Here is a 14,200-nt window from a genome sequence, read left to right as displayed (position 1 = left end):
GAGACTCCCTGGACTTTCTGGGTCTGGGGGCCAGGCAACTAGCTGCCCTCGGGGCCCCACCATGTTGATGAGGAATAAGTGAGCCACACTCTGCCACACCTCTGCAGACCTCCATGTGCTGCTGCTGGAGGACCTCCTCGTGCTGCTGCAGAAGCAGGATGAGAAGCTGCTGCTTAAATGCCACAGCAAGACAGCCGTGGGCTCCTCGGACAGCAAGCAGACTTTCAGCCCTGTGCTCAAGCTCAATGCTGTGCTCGTCCGCTCAGTGGCCACAGGTACCCCTGCAGAGGCGGGCCCAGCTGTCATTAGTGTCCAGTGAGCCTGGGTAATGTGGGGCCCTCTTGGGCCTTTGCAGGATTTGCCTGTGTCCTTTCCTCCTATCCGGAGCAACCTAACAGGGAGGATCCTGCCACAGGAGGTTCTCAGAGGGGCGGGGTGGGCACCAAGATGGAGATGGGGCTCTAGGGAGGATGGTGGCTGTGCACTGAGAGTCAGCACACCTGAGTTCTGTAGGCCCACTTTCTTCTGGAGCAGGGGCTGACACCTCCCCTTTCTGCGGTGTGCATCAAGGTGGGGAGGGGTGAAAAAGTTTTGTAACTGTAAGTACCATACAGGTGACAGCCATCACTGTCACTAGAGCCAGTAGGATATTGGGGGTGGCCATGAAACGTGACCTGTGGGGCCCCAGAGTTGCCTCTATCCCTTTTCTAAGTAGGTCTTAGCTGGTTCTGAAGATGTAGGTCTATCTCATACTGTATTCTATTTTTTTTTTTATTAATAAAACCAGTCAACATACAATATGAACATTCTTTTTTTCACCACATGGTTATGTATTCATCATCATGATCATTTCTTAGAATATTTGCATCAATTCAAAAGAAGAAATAAAAAGAAAACCAAAAAAAGTCATACATACCATACCCCTTACCCCTCCCTTTCATTGATTACTAACATTTCAATCTACTAAATTTATTTTAACATTTGTTCCCCCTATTTTTATTTATTTTTAATCCATATGTCCCACTGCATTCTTGATTGAGCTCACGAGTCGGGGCTACTCGTGAGTCCTACTCTGTTTTCTTGGGTCAGACGGCAGCCACCCATCTGCCACCCAATGCAGAGCCTTCTTCCTCCTTCCCTCACGCAGATAAACGGGCCTTCTTCATCATCTGCACTTCCGAGCTGGGCCCTCCGCAGATCTACGAGCTGGTTGCATTGACATCATCAGACAAGAACACGTGAGAGTTGATTGAGGGGTCACACATAACGGCCGTGCCCTTAGGACTGGGGCGGTGTGGATGAGGACAGTGGGCACTGAGGCGAGGGCTGGGCTGCAGAGCTGTCACGTGGCAGGGAGATGGGAAGGGCAGAGAGCGGTAAGACAGAGTAGAGAGGCGGTCAGGGACTACCCATCCCTAACCCTCTGAGGAGAACCGAAGTTCCTAGAAGTCTTCCTGCCGTTGCTACTGCTCCTTTCCTGTCTTTGTCCCCGCTCCCTTCCCCTTGGGATCTTTTTCCCCTCCCCATCAAGCATTTTAAATCCACCCGTTCATCTTAGATGTGTGTCTCCAGGGCCCTCCTCCCCAACATATTCCCTAAATGCAGCCAGCTGGAGGCGGAGTGGCATAGGGGAAGGAGGCAGTGCGTCGGTTTTCCATCTGTAAAATGTGGATATGCTCCCACTCTGAGGGTGGAGAGGACATAAAATGCTTAGCACAGAGTTGAGTATAGGATTGGTGTTCAGTGATTGGTAGTTCCGAGTACTATAACCTAGTCAGGGTGGAGGGGAGGCCGGAACCTGCCTGGTAGAGCCTTAGGGTCAGGGCATAGAGGAGGGCTTCGAAGCTCAGGTGCAGCGGGACTGATAGGGGGAGAGTGCTGTGCCCTCATCTTATTCTCACCACTAGCCCTCTCTGATCCTGCTGAGCAACAGATGGATGGAGCTCTTAGAAGAGGCTGTGCGGAACGCTACCAGGCACCCCGGAGCTGCCCCGGCACCCACCCAGCCCCCTTCCCCAGGTCCCCCAGAGCCAGCGCACAAGATCCCCTCACCTAGCAGGTGCATTGCTTAGTCCTCCTGGCCCTTTTACCTGTTCCCACTTTGAACTCCTTCCTTTTCTACCCTTCACCCCTGGGGGTGGACAGTCTCAGCAGAAAGCATTAGCAAAGAACAATGAATGGCTTCAAGCTCCAGCAGATGGAGGGACACTTACCCCCACCCCCACCCCATCTCCCAAACATATTCTCTGCCTTCTGTCCCTGTCTGCTCTACCCCCACAGCCTCCTGCCCTGCTGTAATGGAGACCACGCAGGGAGAAGGGTGCAGGGGGTTAGAATCAGGGGACCAGGGAAGCTTGGCTAGCACCCACCCTGCTCTCCAGGTTCCCAACCAGACCAGGCAGGTGATAAAACCTGAAACCTTCCTCCTCCACTGCCCATTCTAACTTGGGGTCCAGGATGGAATTTCATACAGCTCTACATTTTGGCTGTATAGGCTGATCTTCTCTCAACCGTGCTTGGTTTCTTTCCTCAGGGTAGGACTGGATGACTCAGAAGTGCTCCACAGAAGTTGTTCTGAACCAGAACCAGAGGAACTACCTGGAGGTAAGTCCCTGAACTGTCTTTGAAGAAACCTGATCCAGTCCAGTCTGCTTACATTTTTTGTAAGCAGAGGTAGGGAGGTGGTCAAATGTGGGTGGGTTTTGGGTGTGGAGGTGATGGGAGACATCAAAAGGGAAAAGAACGATAAGACTAGGTTAGGCAGAGTTCTGAACTTCAGGGCCAAAGGAATGAGATTTTTTATAAAAAACAGGAAAGAAACAGCATGAATAAGATAGACTGGAGAAGAAGGGAACAGACTTAGGAGAGTTGCTCACTTAAACAGAAATTCCAACTCTGCCTTTGTAGGTGACAGGGCTTTAGATGGGGAGGAGAAGAGGGGATGAGAGGCCGGGCCCCTTGCGTCCTTCCACCAGATGTTATTAATGGAAAACAAGATGCATGCAAAGTCTGGGAACAGAAGCGTTCGAGAAGGGGTGGGACCCTAAAGGGTATAAGACACATTTCCTAGGGTGGGATTGGGAGGGAGGGAGGTACCCAAATGGAATTCTCATTGAGAGTTTCTGTATGGAATAATTTAGGATCTTGGATTTGGAGAGATTGTTCCCTGGCTGGCTTTTTCTCCTAACTTCATACCGTCCTTTTTCAGATGTCACCTCACAGTGATACCTTTTCCAACCAGCCCATGTAACACTAGAACCAGCCTTCCCTGCTCTATTTTTCCTTCTTTCCTATAACACTTATCACCTTCTAACAAACTATGTACTTATTTTTTGTTGTTGATTATTTCTCTGTGTCCCTCCACTAGAATTTAAACTCCACAAGGGAAGAATATATTTTGTTCACTGTTCATTGCTTAGTGCCTGAGACATGCCCACCCATAGTAGGTGATCCCTAAACCTTTGTGGAATGAATCCATGTTCCCAGCCCCTTTTCCTGTCGCACACTCTCCTCATCCAAACAGGCCTTGGCCCCCAGCAGAGAGTCAGAGTGAAGCACCCCGAACTGCAGGAGGATCCTGAGCAAGAGGACAATGTAGAGGAGGAACCAGGGGCCCTTTCTTACCCATCTGAACCCCTGGATGGAGAAAGCACTGGCATCAGGATGAGGGACCCCATCCACCTGCCCCTCCCAGGTCCTCTCTGCAGGGAAGGACTCGCTGATTCAGCCCTGGAAGATGGTGAGTGTCTCAAGGACCCTGCCATCAGTCTCCGGTCCCCCTGTAGCATGGCCAGTGTGAACTGGCAGACGTCTTCTCCCTCCTGCTCAAAGGCTCTGCCTGGTTGTGCTTGAGGAGAGATGGATGCAGAGAGACAAATGTTACCCCTCACACACCACCACCACCAGCTAGTTGGCCAGAGCCCTCCAGTTCCACCCTGTGACTGAGGCAGGTTCACCAAGTTTGGGGGGTGGGGGAGTGGAGCAGTGACCCCCCATCCCCTTTGTGCTCTCCTGCCACAGCATGGCGTGCTTACCTGTGCTAGGGCAGCCCTCACACTGTCTCTCTCTCCAGTGGAGAGCCTGCGACGCCTGATCCTGTGGAGCCTGCTGCCAGGTCACCCCACAGAACCACAGGCTGCTGGGGAGCCCGAGGATGATCTGACACCTACACCTTCTGTCACCAGCATCACCTCTCACCCCTGGGACCCAGGCTCCCCAGGGCAGGCACCTTCTGGAGGTGAAGGGGACAACACCCAGCTTCCAGGGCCAGAGGGGACCCAGCCAGAGCTGGAGGATGTGGCTCTCTGTTCTCTGGAACACTTGCCCCCAAGAACCAGAAATTCTGGGATCTGGGAGTCACCTGAGCTGGACAGGAATCTAACTGAAGAGACTGCAAGCACAGAAGCCACAGGAAGTTACAAAGTCGTGAGAAAAGGTAAAACAAATTGGGGCCTCCAATGGGGAGACGAATGCCAGGTTTGGCTAGGATGGAGGCAAGTCTTCCAAGTGGCTCCTTCCTTCCCTCCCCTTCTCCTGAGTATTCTGTGTGCAGGTTTCCATGGGAAAAGGAGACATGGTGATAGTACGCAAAGGCTTTGGAATTGGACAACCAAAATACAGAGCCCTAACTCTGCCATCTAGTGTCTGCATGACCTTGGACAAAATTCTGAATAATCTCTAAAGCTCATTCTGTAACATGGGGAGATTACCAGGACTGCCGGCACAAATCAGATATCAGTGACCGTTTCTACTAGTGTTCGTCCGGTCCACTGACCTTCCAGTCAGAGGGAAGAGATGTGGCTCTTCCTCAGGAGCCTCAGACCCAGAAGGGCCCGGGCTGGCAGCTTCTAGCAAATCACTCCAGGTTGCAGTGAGGAAGGAGCAGGCAGTGTGGGGCAGTGGAGGTGGTGGCTGGGAGTCAAGGTTGAGCAAAGAGGAGAGGAGGCTGTAGGACTAGGCTGGGAGGACAGCCGGGGGACAAGGGCGGACCCCCAGGCTGTGGAATACTGTGGGCAGCGTCAAAACAGGAAAAACCAAGACTAGCCAGAATGGGGCAACGCACATGTATGTCTGGGCCAAGCATTAAGTCCAGGGATGGGAAGCCCTGGGGGCTGGGAAGAACAGGCAGGAGAGAGAAGGCCGATCTGAGGAGTGTGGCAGGGAAGATTAAATGAAACCTTGGTACTCCTGAGGGAGGTAGTTTTCTTATTTTCCTCTGGTGCTCAGCTCTACCTCCCTTTCCAGTAGCAATATGTGTTCCAGCATCCCAAGGTCTGGCCTCTCTCCTGGGTTTCTGGGAACTGACCTTTCTTCTCACTCTCTTTCGGTGGATTGGTGGAAAAGTTCTTGGCATCTCCCTGAGATATAACAGTGTATGATCTTGTGTTCACTTTGTTCTTTCCTTTTTCTTTTTTTCTCCTACCCCCTCCACCCCAACCCCATCCCCGTTCTCCCTCTCCGTCCTGCTGTCTCCCCTTCCCTCTCCTTGTCTTCTGGTCTCTCCTGTCCCTGGTGGTGGTGGTGGTGTCGGTGCAGCTGAGGTGGCAGGCAGCAAGGTTGTCCCTGCACTACCAGAGAGTGGCCAGTCAGAGCCTGAGCCACCTGAAGTGGAAGGCGGAGCAAAGGCTACGGGTAATAAACAACTTCTTGGAGACAAGACAGGCTACGGCTGGCATGTGGGGCCTGAGACAGAGCTGGGCTTTGGCAGTCAGCCCTCGGCTTGCAGCTGCATGTGTGCACACGCGCACACGCACTCCCTCGCCTTGTGGAGTGGGTGAGAAGGATGTGGGCCTACCGAAGGGCAGGGGAATGCCTTGTGCCCTCAAGTTTGACCTCCAGCTTTACAGAACCACTGTTGAGAGCTATACAGGCCACTTTACAGAGAAGGGTAAAGCAGTTTGTGTTGTGAGACGGGGCCGGAAAACCTGGCTGGTGCCCAGAGCCTACTCTTTAAACTAACTTTGTGAGCAACCACTTCCCCACCCCACCCGCCACTCCAGTGTCACTGTGGAAAGCCAGTGAAATGGCCTCCAGGCTCCTCGGTGCTTCATCTTTGCTTCTGCCCCATCAGGGATCCTCCAGGTCCTTCCTCCAGCTGTCTCTGACTTCCCTCTGCTAGGGCCAAGGTACCTCTAGAGGTTGGTGAAGGACGTTACAGTTGGAGAGGGAGGAAGTGGTAAAGTACATCAGCAGGGGTTGAGATGGGGCAGAGTGAAAGAAGCTACTGTCTGTTCCTTTTCAAAAGGGCCTGAAAGCAGCCCATCTCTTTCCCCTTCCCTTTAGCTACTCGCCCGCTTCCCTGTTTCCCCCAGTGAAACACTCTGCAACCTGCCACCTCTCCCTTCCTTTCCTCCACCAAGCGCCTTCCCATGGTATGTGGCCAGGCTTGGCAAAATTGCCATCTAGGAATTCTCTCTGCAGAAGGGCTTTTAGGAAACTGCTAGGCAGGGTAAGGCTGACATGCTCTGAGCTGAAAACCAACTGACCCTGTTCTGTCAGTGTGCATGGGGAACACCGAGGGGCAGGGAGCATGGATTAGAGATTCTCTGAATTTGCTTCCTAATCTCCTTCTCTTGCTGTGGGGGACAGGGAACTGTTTTTATGTCAGCATGCCAGCAGGATCTGTGGACTCCAGCACTGACCTTTCAGGGGTGCCCACAAGCCCCTCCCAGCCTGACAGCCCCCCGGCCTGGCGCACAGAGCCTCGGGCCCAGCTGCCGGGAGGCATCGGAGACCCAGGACGCCCCCGCCGCCCCGCCCCGAGCCCTGGCCTCAGGGACATGGGCCTGGTCTTCCGCACCATCGAGCAGCTCACGCTCAAGCTCCATAGGCTCAAGGTGAGGGCCGCAGGCGGGGGCCCAGGAGCCCTGCAGTCCCCATCCAGAGGCCACCCCCCGTGCGCGGTGTCTCTCCTGGGAGTCCGAGAGCCCGTCCTGCGGGGATCTCTCCCTTCAGCTCACCCAGCCACTCTCACTCACGACCCCATCCCCGGCCCAGCGCTGAGGTGGCCTTCTCCTCCAACTCCCCCAGGATATGGAGCTGGCGCACAGAGAGCTGCTCACGTCCCTCGGGGGAGAATCATCTGGCGGCACAACACCTGTGGGCACCTTCCACGCGGAGGCAGCTAAGTGGACAGACAGCTCCCTCACACCCCCAGCCAGGGAGCCCCTGGTCTCTGACTCCAGGGACAGCCACACCCTGGGGCCCTGCTCTGAAGACGGTGAGTGAGGCCACACCTGTTGCTGTACCCTGGGGGAGGGGTCCACCGGCTGGTAGGGGGAGGAGTGGTTCTGAAGGTCTCATCGCCCCTGCCAGTGGAACTAACTTGTTCCCTCAGCTTTAGAAAGGGATCCTTTTAGGGAAACCCCACAGAAGTTCCCCCAAAATAGTTAGCTTAGAACTGAGCCCTCTTTTTCCTTGTACTGTGGAAATAGCAGACCAGGGTAGGCTTTGCCTCACATCTAAGACCTGTTTTTATTAAATGGCTCAATACCAGCTCCAGTGGGCCATGGACAGTTACATTCTAACACCAGAAGACAAAGCACAGAGCTGTTGGTCTAGGGGTTTGTGGCTGACAAAGCAAAAATGGGGTTTGATAGCCCTTTTCAGGCCCTATGAAAAGAAAAACTCAAGAGTTTCTGGGGAGGAGGAGAGTATCTTATTACAGGTGGGTGATGGGGTGCCCTCAGGAGATTCAGGACTTTCCAGGCAAAAAACGGGATGGGGAGTTCACCTCAGGGCCTTACCAGTTCCTCCACCGTCACCCTCCACACCCCTACAGGCTCTGACACCCCCTTGGAAGACAGCACGGCAGACGCAGCCACGTCTCTTACACCATAACCATCCAAACCACCAAATCCGCTGCGTCCCCGCGCCTCCATCAGGGACTGGCCTGAGGCAGGGACACAGGGCGGGGAGACTGCAGGCCTCTAACTGGTAGAGGCAGTTGGGGAAACGGGTCCAGCCGAGGCCTGGAGGGGGACCCGCATGTTGCTTGGTCTGCGCAGATCGGAGTCCAGGTTCAGTGTCTCTCCCCTTCCCTCACCCCACCCTTCCAAGGCCTCGTCTCTCCCAAGCATGCCAGCTGCATCTGAAAGGTCCCCACTCACAAGTCTGCCCCTTCCCCCCTCGCCCCTCATTTACCCAGACAGGTGTGGTGCCCTCAGACGTGCAAACGAAAGGAGGCGTCTTCTGTGTCAATGCACTTTCTTCCTTTCCATGGCCCCCAAGGCTGAGGGGCAGTGCCTCAACCTCTCCTCTTTGTCACTTTGGTTTCCTATAAATATGTATGTATTGTATGTGCATCTTTGCTATTGTAAATAACTTTAACCTTTTTCGTTTCTGTTCCTGGGGTGCTGGAAGCAGTTCCAGAAGGGACTGCTAAGGGAAGAGAGAGTTCCTATGGATCTCTTAGTTAATGGCCCCCTTCCCAACCCCAGCCCAGCTCCAGGACCTGAAGGTGGAACCAGACCTGAGGGCCCTGCCCCCTGGTGGGAGGGCACGGTTGCTAACTCTCAGCTTCCCACCCACGGAGCCTCAGAGCCAGCCTCTGCTTGGTGCTGAGGACACTGGGGGAATGTCCTATCCTCTGTCCATCTGCCCCCACCCTTTCCCTAAAGAAAACCGGCTTATCAGGTACGGAGCTGAAAGTGGGGCCCCAGGAGGTGTGAATGCTGTAGTCCTGTGCTGACCCAGGACCGTCCCCAGGGGCCACCGCAGTATCGGCCCCTGGCATCAGGCCACATTCCTGTCCCCCACTGATGAACATACACACTGTGCTGGGTGTATATATACATACATATATATATATATATAAATATATATATAATATATAAAATATAGTTATGGAAATGACTGTTTTGCTGTTAAGATCATGTATACTCTTATTTTCTTCCTTTCCATGGTTAAATTTTTTTTGTTCTGGTTTTTTTTTTTTTTAAGAAAAGTTAAATATTCTTCAACTGTGATCGTGTGTGTGTGTGATTCTTGGAACCTTGCGATAAAACATATTCTGGTTGTTCCCACTGAGAGAGGTTAGACTTGGGTGGAGGGAACAGAAAGAAATCCTCCTTCCCCCCTAGTCAGGCCTCTGGGCCCATTCTACAGCTTCCAGTGTGTGTTCTGTGAACTGAAGACTAGGCAAACCGAGTTATACAGCTTCCATAGACAAAATCCAAAAATACACAACCCGCTTAAACACACGCACTTATGTAAATGTATAAAGTCAGTGGACCTAGAATCAAGGGACCTCATGAGCTTCAGGACTCACCAGGCAAGACAAGGGAGAGGTCATCTCGGAGGCCTCGCCAATCCCTCACCCTCTACACGCCCTTTCAACTTCTGACACTCCCCAGGAGACAGCACGGCAGACTCAACCACATCCCCACTCACTGGTGCCTTCATTGTTGGGTTAAGTGGCAGATTCTCTTTCAGCCCACATATCTAATATTTTGACTCCAAACTTAGCATAGTACTAGCTTCTGGCCCTCGTGAGCTCACTCCAGTCTAGCTGGACATGAGAAGTAGCACACAGGTCGTTGGTGACAGACTGCTAGAAGAAGGCAAAGGGCTTTAATTGTCCATTGGAGCTTGAGAAGGATTAGAAAGGATGGCTGGAGAAGGTGGGACTGACTGATCACCACTGAGCACATGTAATGTGCTCAGTGTTGGAAATTCAGAGACATGTTAGACTTTCTCTGGAGATGCTCACCAGCCAGCAGCAGAGAGGCTGAGCACTCAAGCAGGCAGACCTAGAGGGCTGAGGGCATTCAGAGGCAGAAAGGCCCATGGGAACAAATGAGCCTCACAGAAAGGCCAGGCAGGCATGAAAGTAGGTCCTACAGAATGAGGAAAGGTGTAACAGATTAAATCTGCTCAAAGGTAAAAAAGGGAGACGCAGCTCCTGTTTCATCTCTACCTTCCCTGGAAGCAACCCTTGGCTCTCCCAGGATACAGGCCTGTGTCCTGTGGGCACTGTCAGTAGGTTATCTCTGGTGGCAGCACTGAAGGGTAACGATCCCAGACCTCCAGCTCTCTGGATGACTGGCCCCCATGCCGTCGGTGTGTCTGCTTTCAGACTGCTGATGTCTACAGGCAGTATCAACAGAGTTCATGTTTAGTGCTTAGACTTTGCTGTTTAGATGTCGAGAGACTTAGCAACCTTTCCAAAGGAGTCTGCCAAATCTTCGTACATTTTCTTAAACTGGAGACCTCACCTCTCTTCCAAACCAGAGAGACCCGAAGGGAGTTGAGGGGAATGGTGGAGCCTGTGCTCAATTCCTCTACCCTATTCACCTCTACTCCCTCTCTTACTCAGGTTGTACATGTCAGCTACTAGTCCAGAGTCTTCCCCTTCTGTCTCTGAGACCAGAGGTAGAATCCAAACCCTGGCATAGTATATGTCCTCTAGGGAATACTTGGGGGAAGAGAGTGACTCGGGCCTGAGCAGCGCCCCCAGCTGGCTTATGCCAGAGCAAACAAGACCGTTCCCAAACAAACTTGAAGCAATTCAGATCATTTTTCTGCCATTTCTGTCCATGTGACATAAACAGAGTCCAAAAGTTTCAGGTAATTCTAGAACAGATTTTAGACAACCTCAAGGAGAAGTACAACAATAGTCTTAGTTTGAGATCTTCCTGAGGAGGTTAGCCCACACATGGACAGGAGATGCTTCTGTGGCCCCGAATCTCAGGGAGGAAAGTAGGAGGGGGCTAGGTGGGAAAAGTCATGGCCTCTTCCTCCCTAGGCTTGGCCTTATTGATGGGGTCCCTTGGCAGCAACAGCTCCTGGATCAGGGTGTATGCAGGACACTGCAGGGGGAAGCAGTTTTTCTGAAAGAAAAAGGCTGACAGCTGACGAGAGGGATGAAGGTGAGTTCTCTAGGAGAGAAATTTTTTCCAAGGTAGCTGGGTTAGGGGCATGGAAAAAAGGCAGAATGATTAAAACAATTGACTGTACAGCAAGAAAGAGCTTATGTTGTGATGAGAGAATTAGGGGAACTACAGACCTTCCTTGGATATATGGAGACAGACGCTGACTGCACCAGCAGCAAGAGGGTGGTGTGAACTCACCGCCAGGGACAGCCACAGCAGCCCCACTGGGCCCTTGGCCGTGCTCTTGGGCTTGTAGAAATGCGCCTGGTACTGTACTGCAGCAAGGAAGGCCTCCACCCCCACCTCTGTGATGCGGTTCCCTGGGAAAGGGGGTGCAGACAAGATGGCCTCTGACACCACCACCCTCACCAGGGCTTCACTGGACACCTCAGTGACCTCCCTCATTCCCCCTTGCTCCTCCAGCCACCTCCCCCAACCTGTTGTCTCACTAGCCCAGGACTGGCTTTTCCTGATCTGACTCTTCACCCCAACTCTCCTCCAACTCCTCCCTCATCTGACATCCCTTCACACCTTCAACTCTCCCACCTCCACTTCCCTATCTCAACCTCCCCTTATTAACTAACCCATTCCTCTAATTGCCGGGGTTTTTTTCTGCTTCCTCGTGACCCAGGCTCCTCTCCTTCCCCCAGTGTCCCAGGCAAGAGGGTCTCTGACAATATGATGCCCCCACCATGACAGAGGCAGGTTGTACTCCATGGAGTTGGGGGGATGGGAGTCACTGTCATGGCAGGCCCAGGCAGCTTTTTGGGGTATAGGGAGTGAGAGTGGTTGGTAAACATACGGAGGAGGTTAAGGTGCAAAAGGACCTTGTTCCCAGGCATGAAAACCTTCCCATCTCGGTGCTCCACAGGCTCCAGGAGAGGGTTGATCATCTCAGTAGTTTCAGCAACTAGCTGCTAAAAAAGTATACTAATTTCAGCAGAGAAAAGGTGATCTGGTCAACAGCCATACATTCATTCATTCAACATACATGTTTTGAGGACTGGCTATAGTGCAGGCTTTGTCCTAGGTGCTAGAGATACAAAGATAAGCCCATACCCTCTCAAAGAAGCTCCTTTGTGTGGGGTGAAATAGTAATGTGGTATAGTGTGACAATGGATAGCGGCGAGCCCTGAGTACTGTGGGAATAAGAGTATGTCTAGTCCAGTCAGTAGAGCCAGGAGTGATTCCTGGAAGGAATGGCTTTGAGAGCTGGTATTTGAATGATAATGAAATGCTATCAAATGAAGATGAAGGGAAAAGTGTGCCAGGCAAAGGAAAGAGACCAACCAACTAGCTCAGGACGGACTTCTTTCAGGCGCCATGAAACAATACGTTGCATTCAGGTTTTACTAATCATTTCTTAACAGCTAGAGTGACTGAGGAGAATAGATTGGAGGGAGGTGACACTGAAGGCAGGAGAAGATGACATTGCAATGGTCCTGGTGAGAAATAGCAGACCAACCAAGACAGGGGCAAGGGCAAATTAAATGAAAATTCAGAGAGGGGCCAAGATGGCGGCTTAGCAATGTGCATGTTTTAGTTTGTCCCCCAGAACAACTACTAAATAACCAGAAACAGTACAGAACAGCTCCCAGAGCCACGTCAGTGACCGGACACAGAGCATACCCCAGTCTGGACCAGCTGGACCGGCTGCAAGCCTCCCCAAAACCGTGAGTTCCCCAAGCCGTGGCAGCCAGCGCCCGGCGCCCCTCCCCCACAGGCAGCTTCCCAGAGGGAAAGGAAAGAGACTCTAAACCTGGTCAAGGCAGAGCTCGTGCATTGGGCCCATGAAAAAAGAGGAAAGGGGAGGAAACGACAGTTTTAGTGGCTGTGTTTCTACGGAGACTTGGCAGCCTCTGGATTCAGTGGAAGGACTTTTGGGGCTGCAACTGCCCCAGGCATATGCAGAAACGGGCTGCTTTCAGGGCTGTCTCCCACCTGTGCCTTTCCCAGGGGAGGGGTGAAGCCCAACTCAGGTGGAATCCCCCTCCCAAGGAATTCAGACCCCAGGGCTTGGAAATTTGAAGCCATTAAAACCAGCCTGCAACCTCTCCACCGTCTCCACCACGCCCCCAGCAGGGACAGTCTTCCAAAGTTAAAAGTGCCGCAACATCTTTTGCTGGTGTGATCCACAGGCAGACGCACCACATACTGGGCAGGATAAGAAAAAAAGAGCCAAGAGACTTCACAGGAAAGTCTTTTAACCTGCTGGGTCTCATCCTCAGGGAAAACTAATGCAGGTGACTCCTTCCCCCCGATAGGAGGCCAGTTTAGTCTGGGAAAACCTGGCCGGAGTCTATAACCTCCTAAGGGTGGAGAGGGAAAAGACACCATACAAGCAGGGCAAGAAACAAGAAAACAAGAACTGAAAAATTATCCTCTGTTAAACAAAACCTAAGCTAGAGATCCAGAAAAAGCTGAACTGAATGTCAAAGAACAGATAGACAACAAATTCATCTGGCAAGAAAACCCTAGGTAAGAGAAGTGAAAGCAATCTCTAGAATAAACTAATTAAGGGAATTAAATGTCTAGACACCAGCAAAAAATGACAAATCACACCAGGAAAACTGAAGATATGGCCCAGTCAAAGAACAAACCAATAGTTCAAATGAGATACAAGAGCTGAAACAACTAATTCAGAATGTACGAACAGACATGGAAAACCTCATCAAAAACCAAATCAATGAATTGAGGGAGGATATGAAGAAGGCAAGGAATGAACAAAAAGAAGAAATGGAAAGTCTGAAAAAACAAATCACAGAACATATGGGAATGAAAGACACAGTAGAAGAGATGAAAAAAAACAATGGAAACCTACAATGGTAGATTTCAAGAGACAGAGGTGAGGATTAGTGAACTGGAGGACGAAACATCTGAAATCCGACAAGATACAGAAACTATAGGAAAAAAATGGAAAAATATGAGCAGGGACTCAGGGAACTGAATGATAATATGAAGCGCACAAATATATGTGTTGTGGGTGTCCCGGAAGGAGAAGAGAAGGAAAAAGGAGGAGAAAAACTAATGGAAGAAATTATCACTGAAAATTTCCCAACTCTTATGAAAGACCTAAAATTACAGATCCAAGAAGTGCAGCATACCCCAAAGAGAATAGATCCAAATAGACATACTTCAAGACACTTACTAGTCAGAATGTCAGAGGTCAAAGAGAAAGAGAGGATCTTGAAAGCAGCAAGAGAAAAGCAATCCATCACATACAAGGGAAACCCAATAAGACTATGTGTAGATTTCTCAGCAGAAACCATGGAGGTGAGAAGACAGTGGGATGATATATTTAAATTACTAAAAGAGAAAAACTGCCAACC

General features: G+C 51.4%; 2 protein-coding genes across 17 annotated transcripts in view; one reads left to right on the top strand and one right to left on the bottom strand.

Annotated features, from left to right (window-relative positions):
• Positions 1-8,945, top strand: part of ARHGEF11 (Rho guanine nucleotide exchange factor 11) — a 120,615-nt gene extending 111,670 nt beyond the window's left edge. For 8 of the 11 annotated variants that reach the window (XM_077156531.1, XM_077156528.1, XM_077156527.1 and 5 more), the window contains 10 exons: positions 108-275; positions 1,148-1,238; positions 1,934-2,059; positions 2,534-2,604; positions 3,524-3,739; positions 4,073-4,435; positions 5,536-5,631; positions 6,589-6,836; positions 7,030-7,219; positions 7,781-8,944. In XM_077156531.1, the coding sequence (XP_077012646.1) occupies positions 108-275; positions 1,148-1,238; positions 1,934-2,059; positions 2,534-2,604; positions 3,524-3,739; positions 4,073-4,435; positions 5,536-5,631; positions 6,589-6,836; positions 7,030-7,219; positions 7,781-7,839 (1,628 nt within the window). In that variant the 3' untranslated portion in view covers positions 7,840-8,944. Of the gene's footprint in view, positions 1-107; positions 276-1,147; positions 1,239-1,933; positions 2,060-2,533; positions 2,605-3,523; positions 3,740-4,072; positions 4,436-5,535; positions 5,632-6,588; positions 6,837-7,029; positions 7,220-7,780 lie in introns of all 11 variants that reach the window. The other 3 variants (XM_077156525.1, XM_077156523.1, XM_077156529.1) reach the window with 2 other exon arrangements.
• Positions 8,946-10,497: 1,552 nt separating this feature from the next.
• LRRC71 (leucine rich repeat containing 71) overlaps positions 10,498-14,200 on the bottom strand; it is a 41,049-nt gene continuing 37,346 nt past the window's right edge. For 3 of the 6 annotated variants that reach the window (XM_077156534.1, XM_077156538.1, XM_077156536.1), the window contains 3 exons: positions 11,674-11,788; positions 11,006-11,191; positions 10,498-10,904 (listed from right to left, as the gene is read on the bottom strand). In XM_077156534.1, the coding sequence (XP_077012649.1) occupies positions 10,753-10,904; positions 11,006-11,191; positions 11,674-11,788 (453 nt within the window). In that variant the 3' untranslated portion in view covers positions 10,498-10,752. The remainder of the gene's footprint in view (positions 10,905-11,005; positions 11,192-11,673; positions 11,789-14,200) is intronic. The other 3 variants (XM_077156535.1, XM_077156540.1, XM_077156539.1) reach the window with 3 other exon arrangements.

The sequence above is a fragment of the Tamandua tetradactyla genome, chromosome 4, assembly GCF_023851605.1.
Source record: "Tamandua tetradactyla isolate mTamTet1 chromosome 4, mTamTet1.pri, whole genome shotgun sequence".
NCBI lineage: Eukaryota > Metazoa > Chordata > Mammalia > Pilosa > Myrmecophagidae > Tamandua > Tamandua tetradactyla.
Note: the sequence above shows the minus strand (reverse complement) of the source record. Positions and strands in the feature narration are given on the sequence as shown.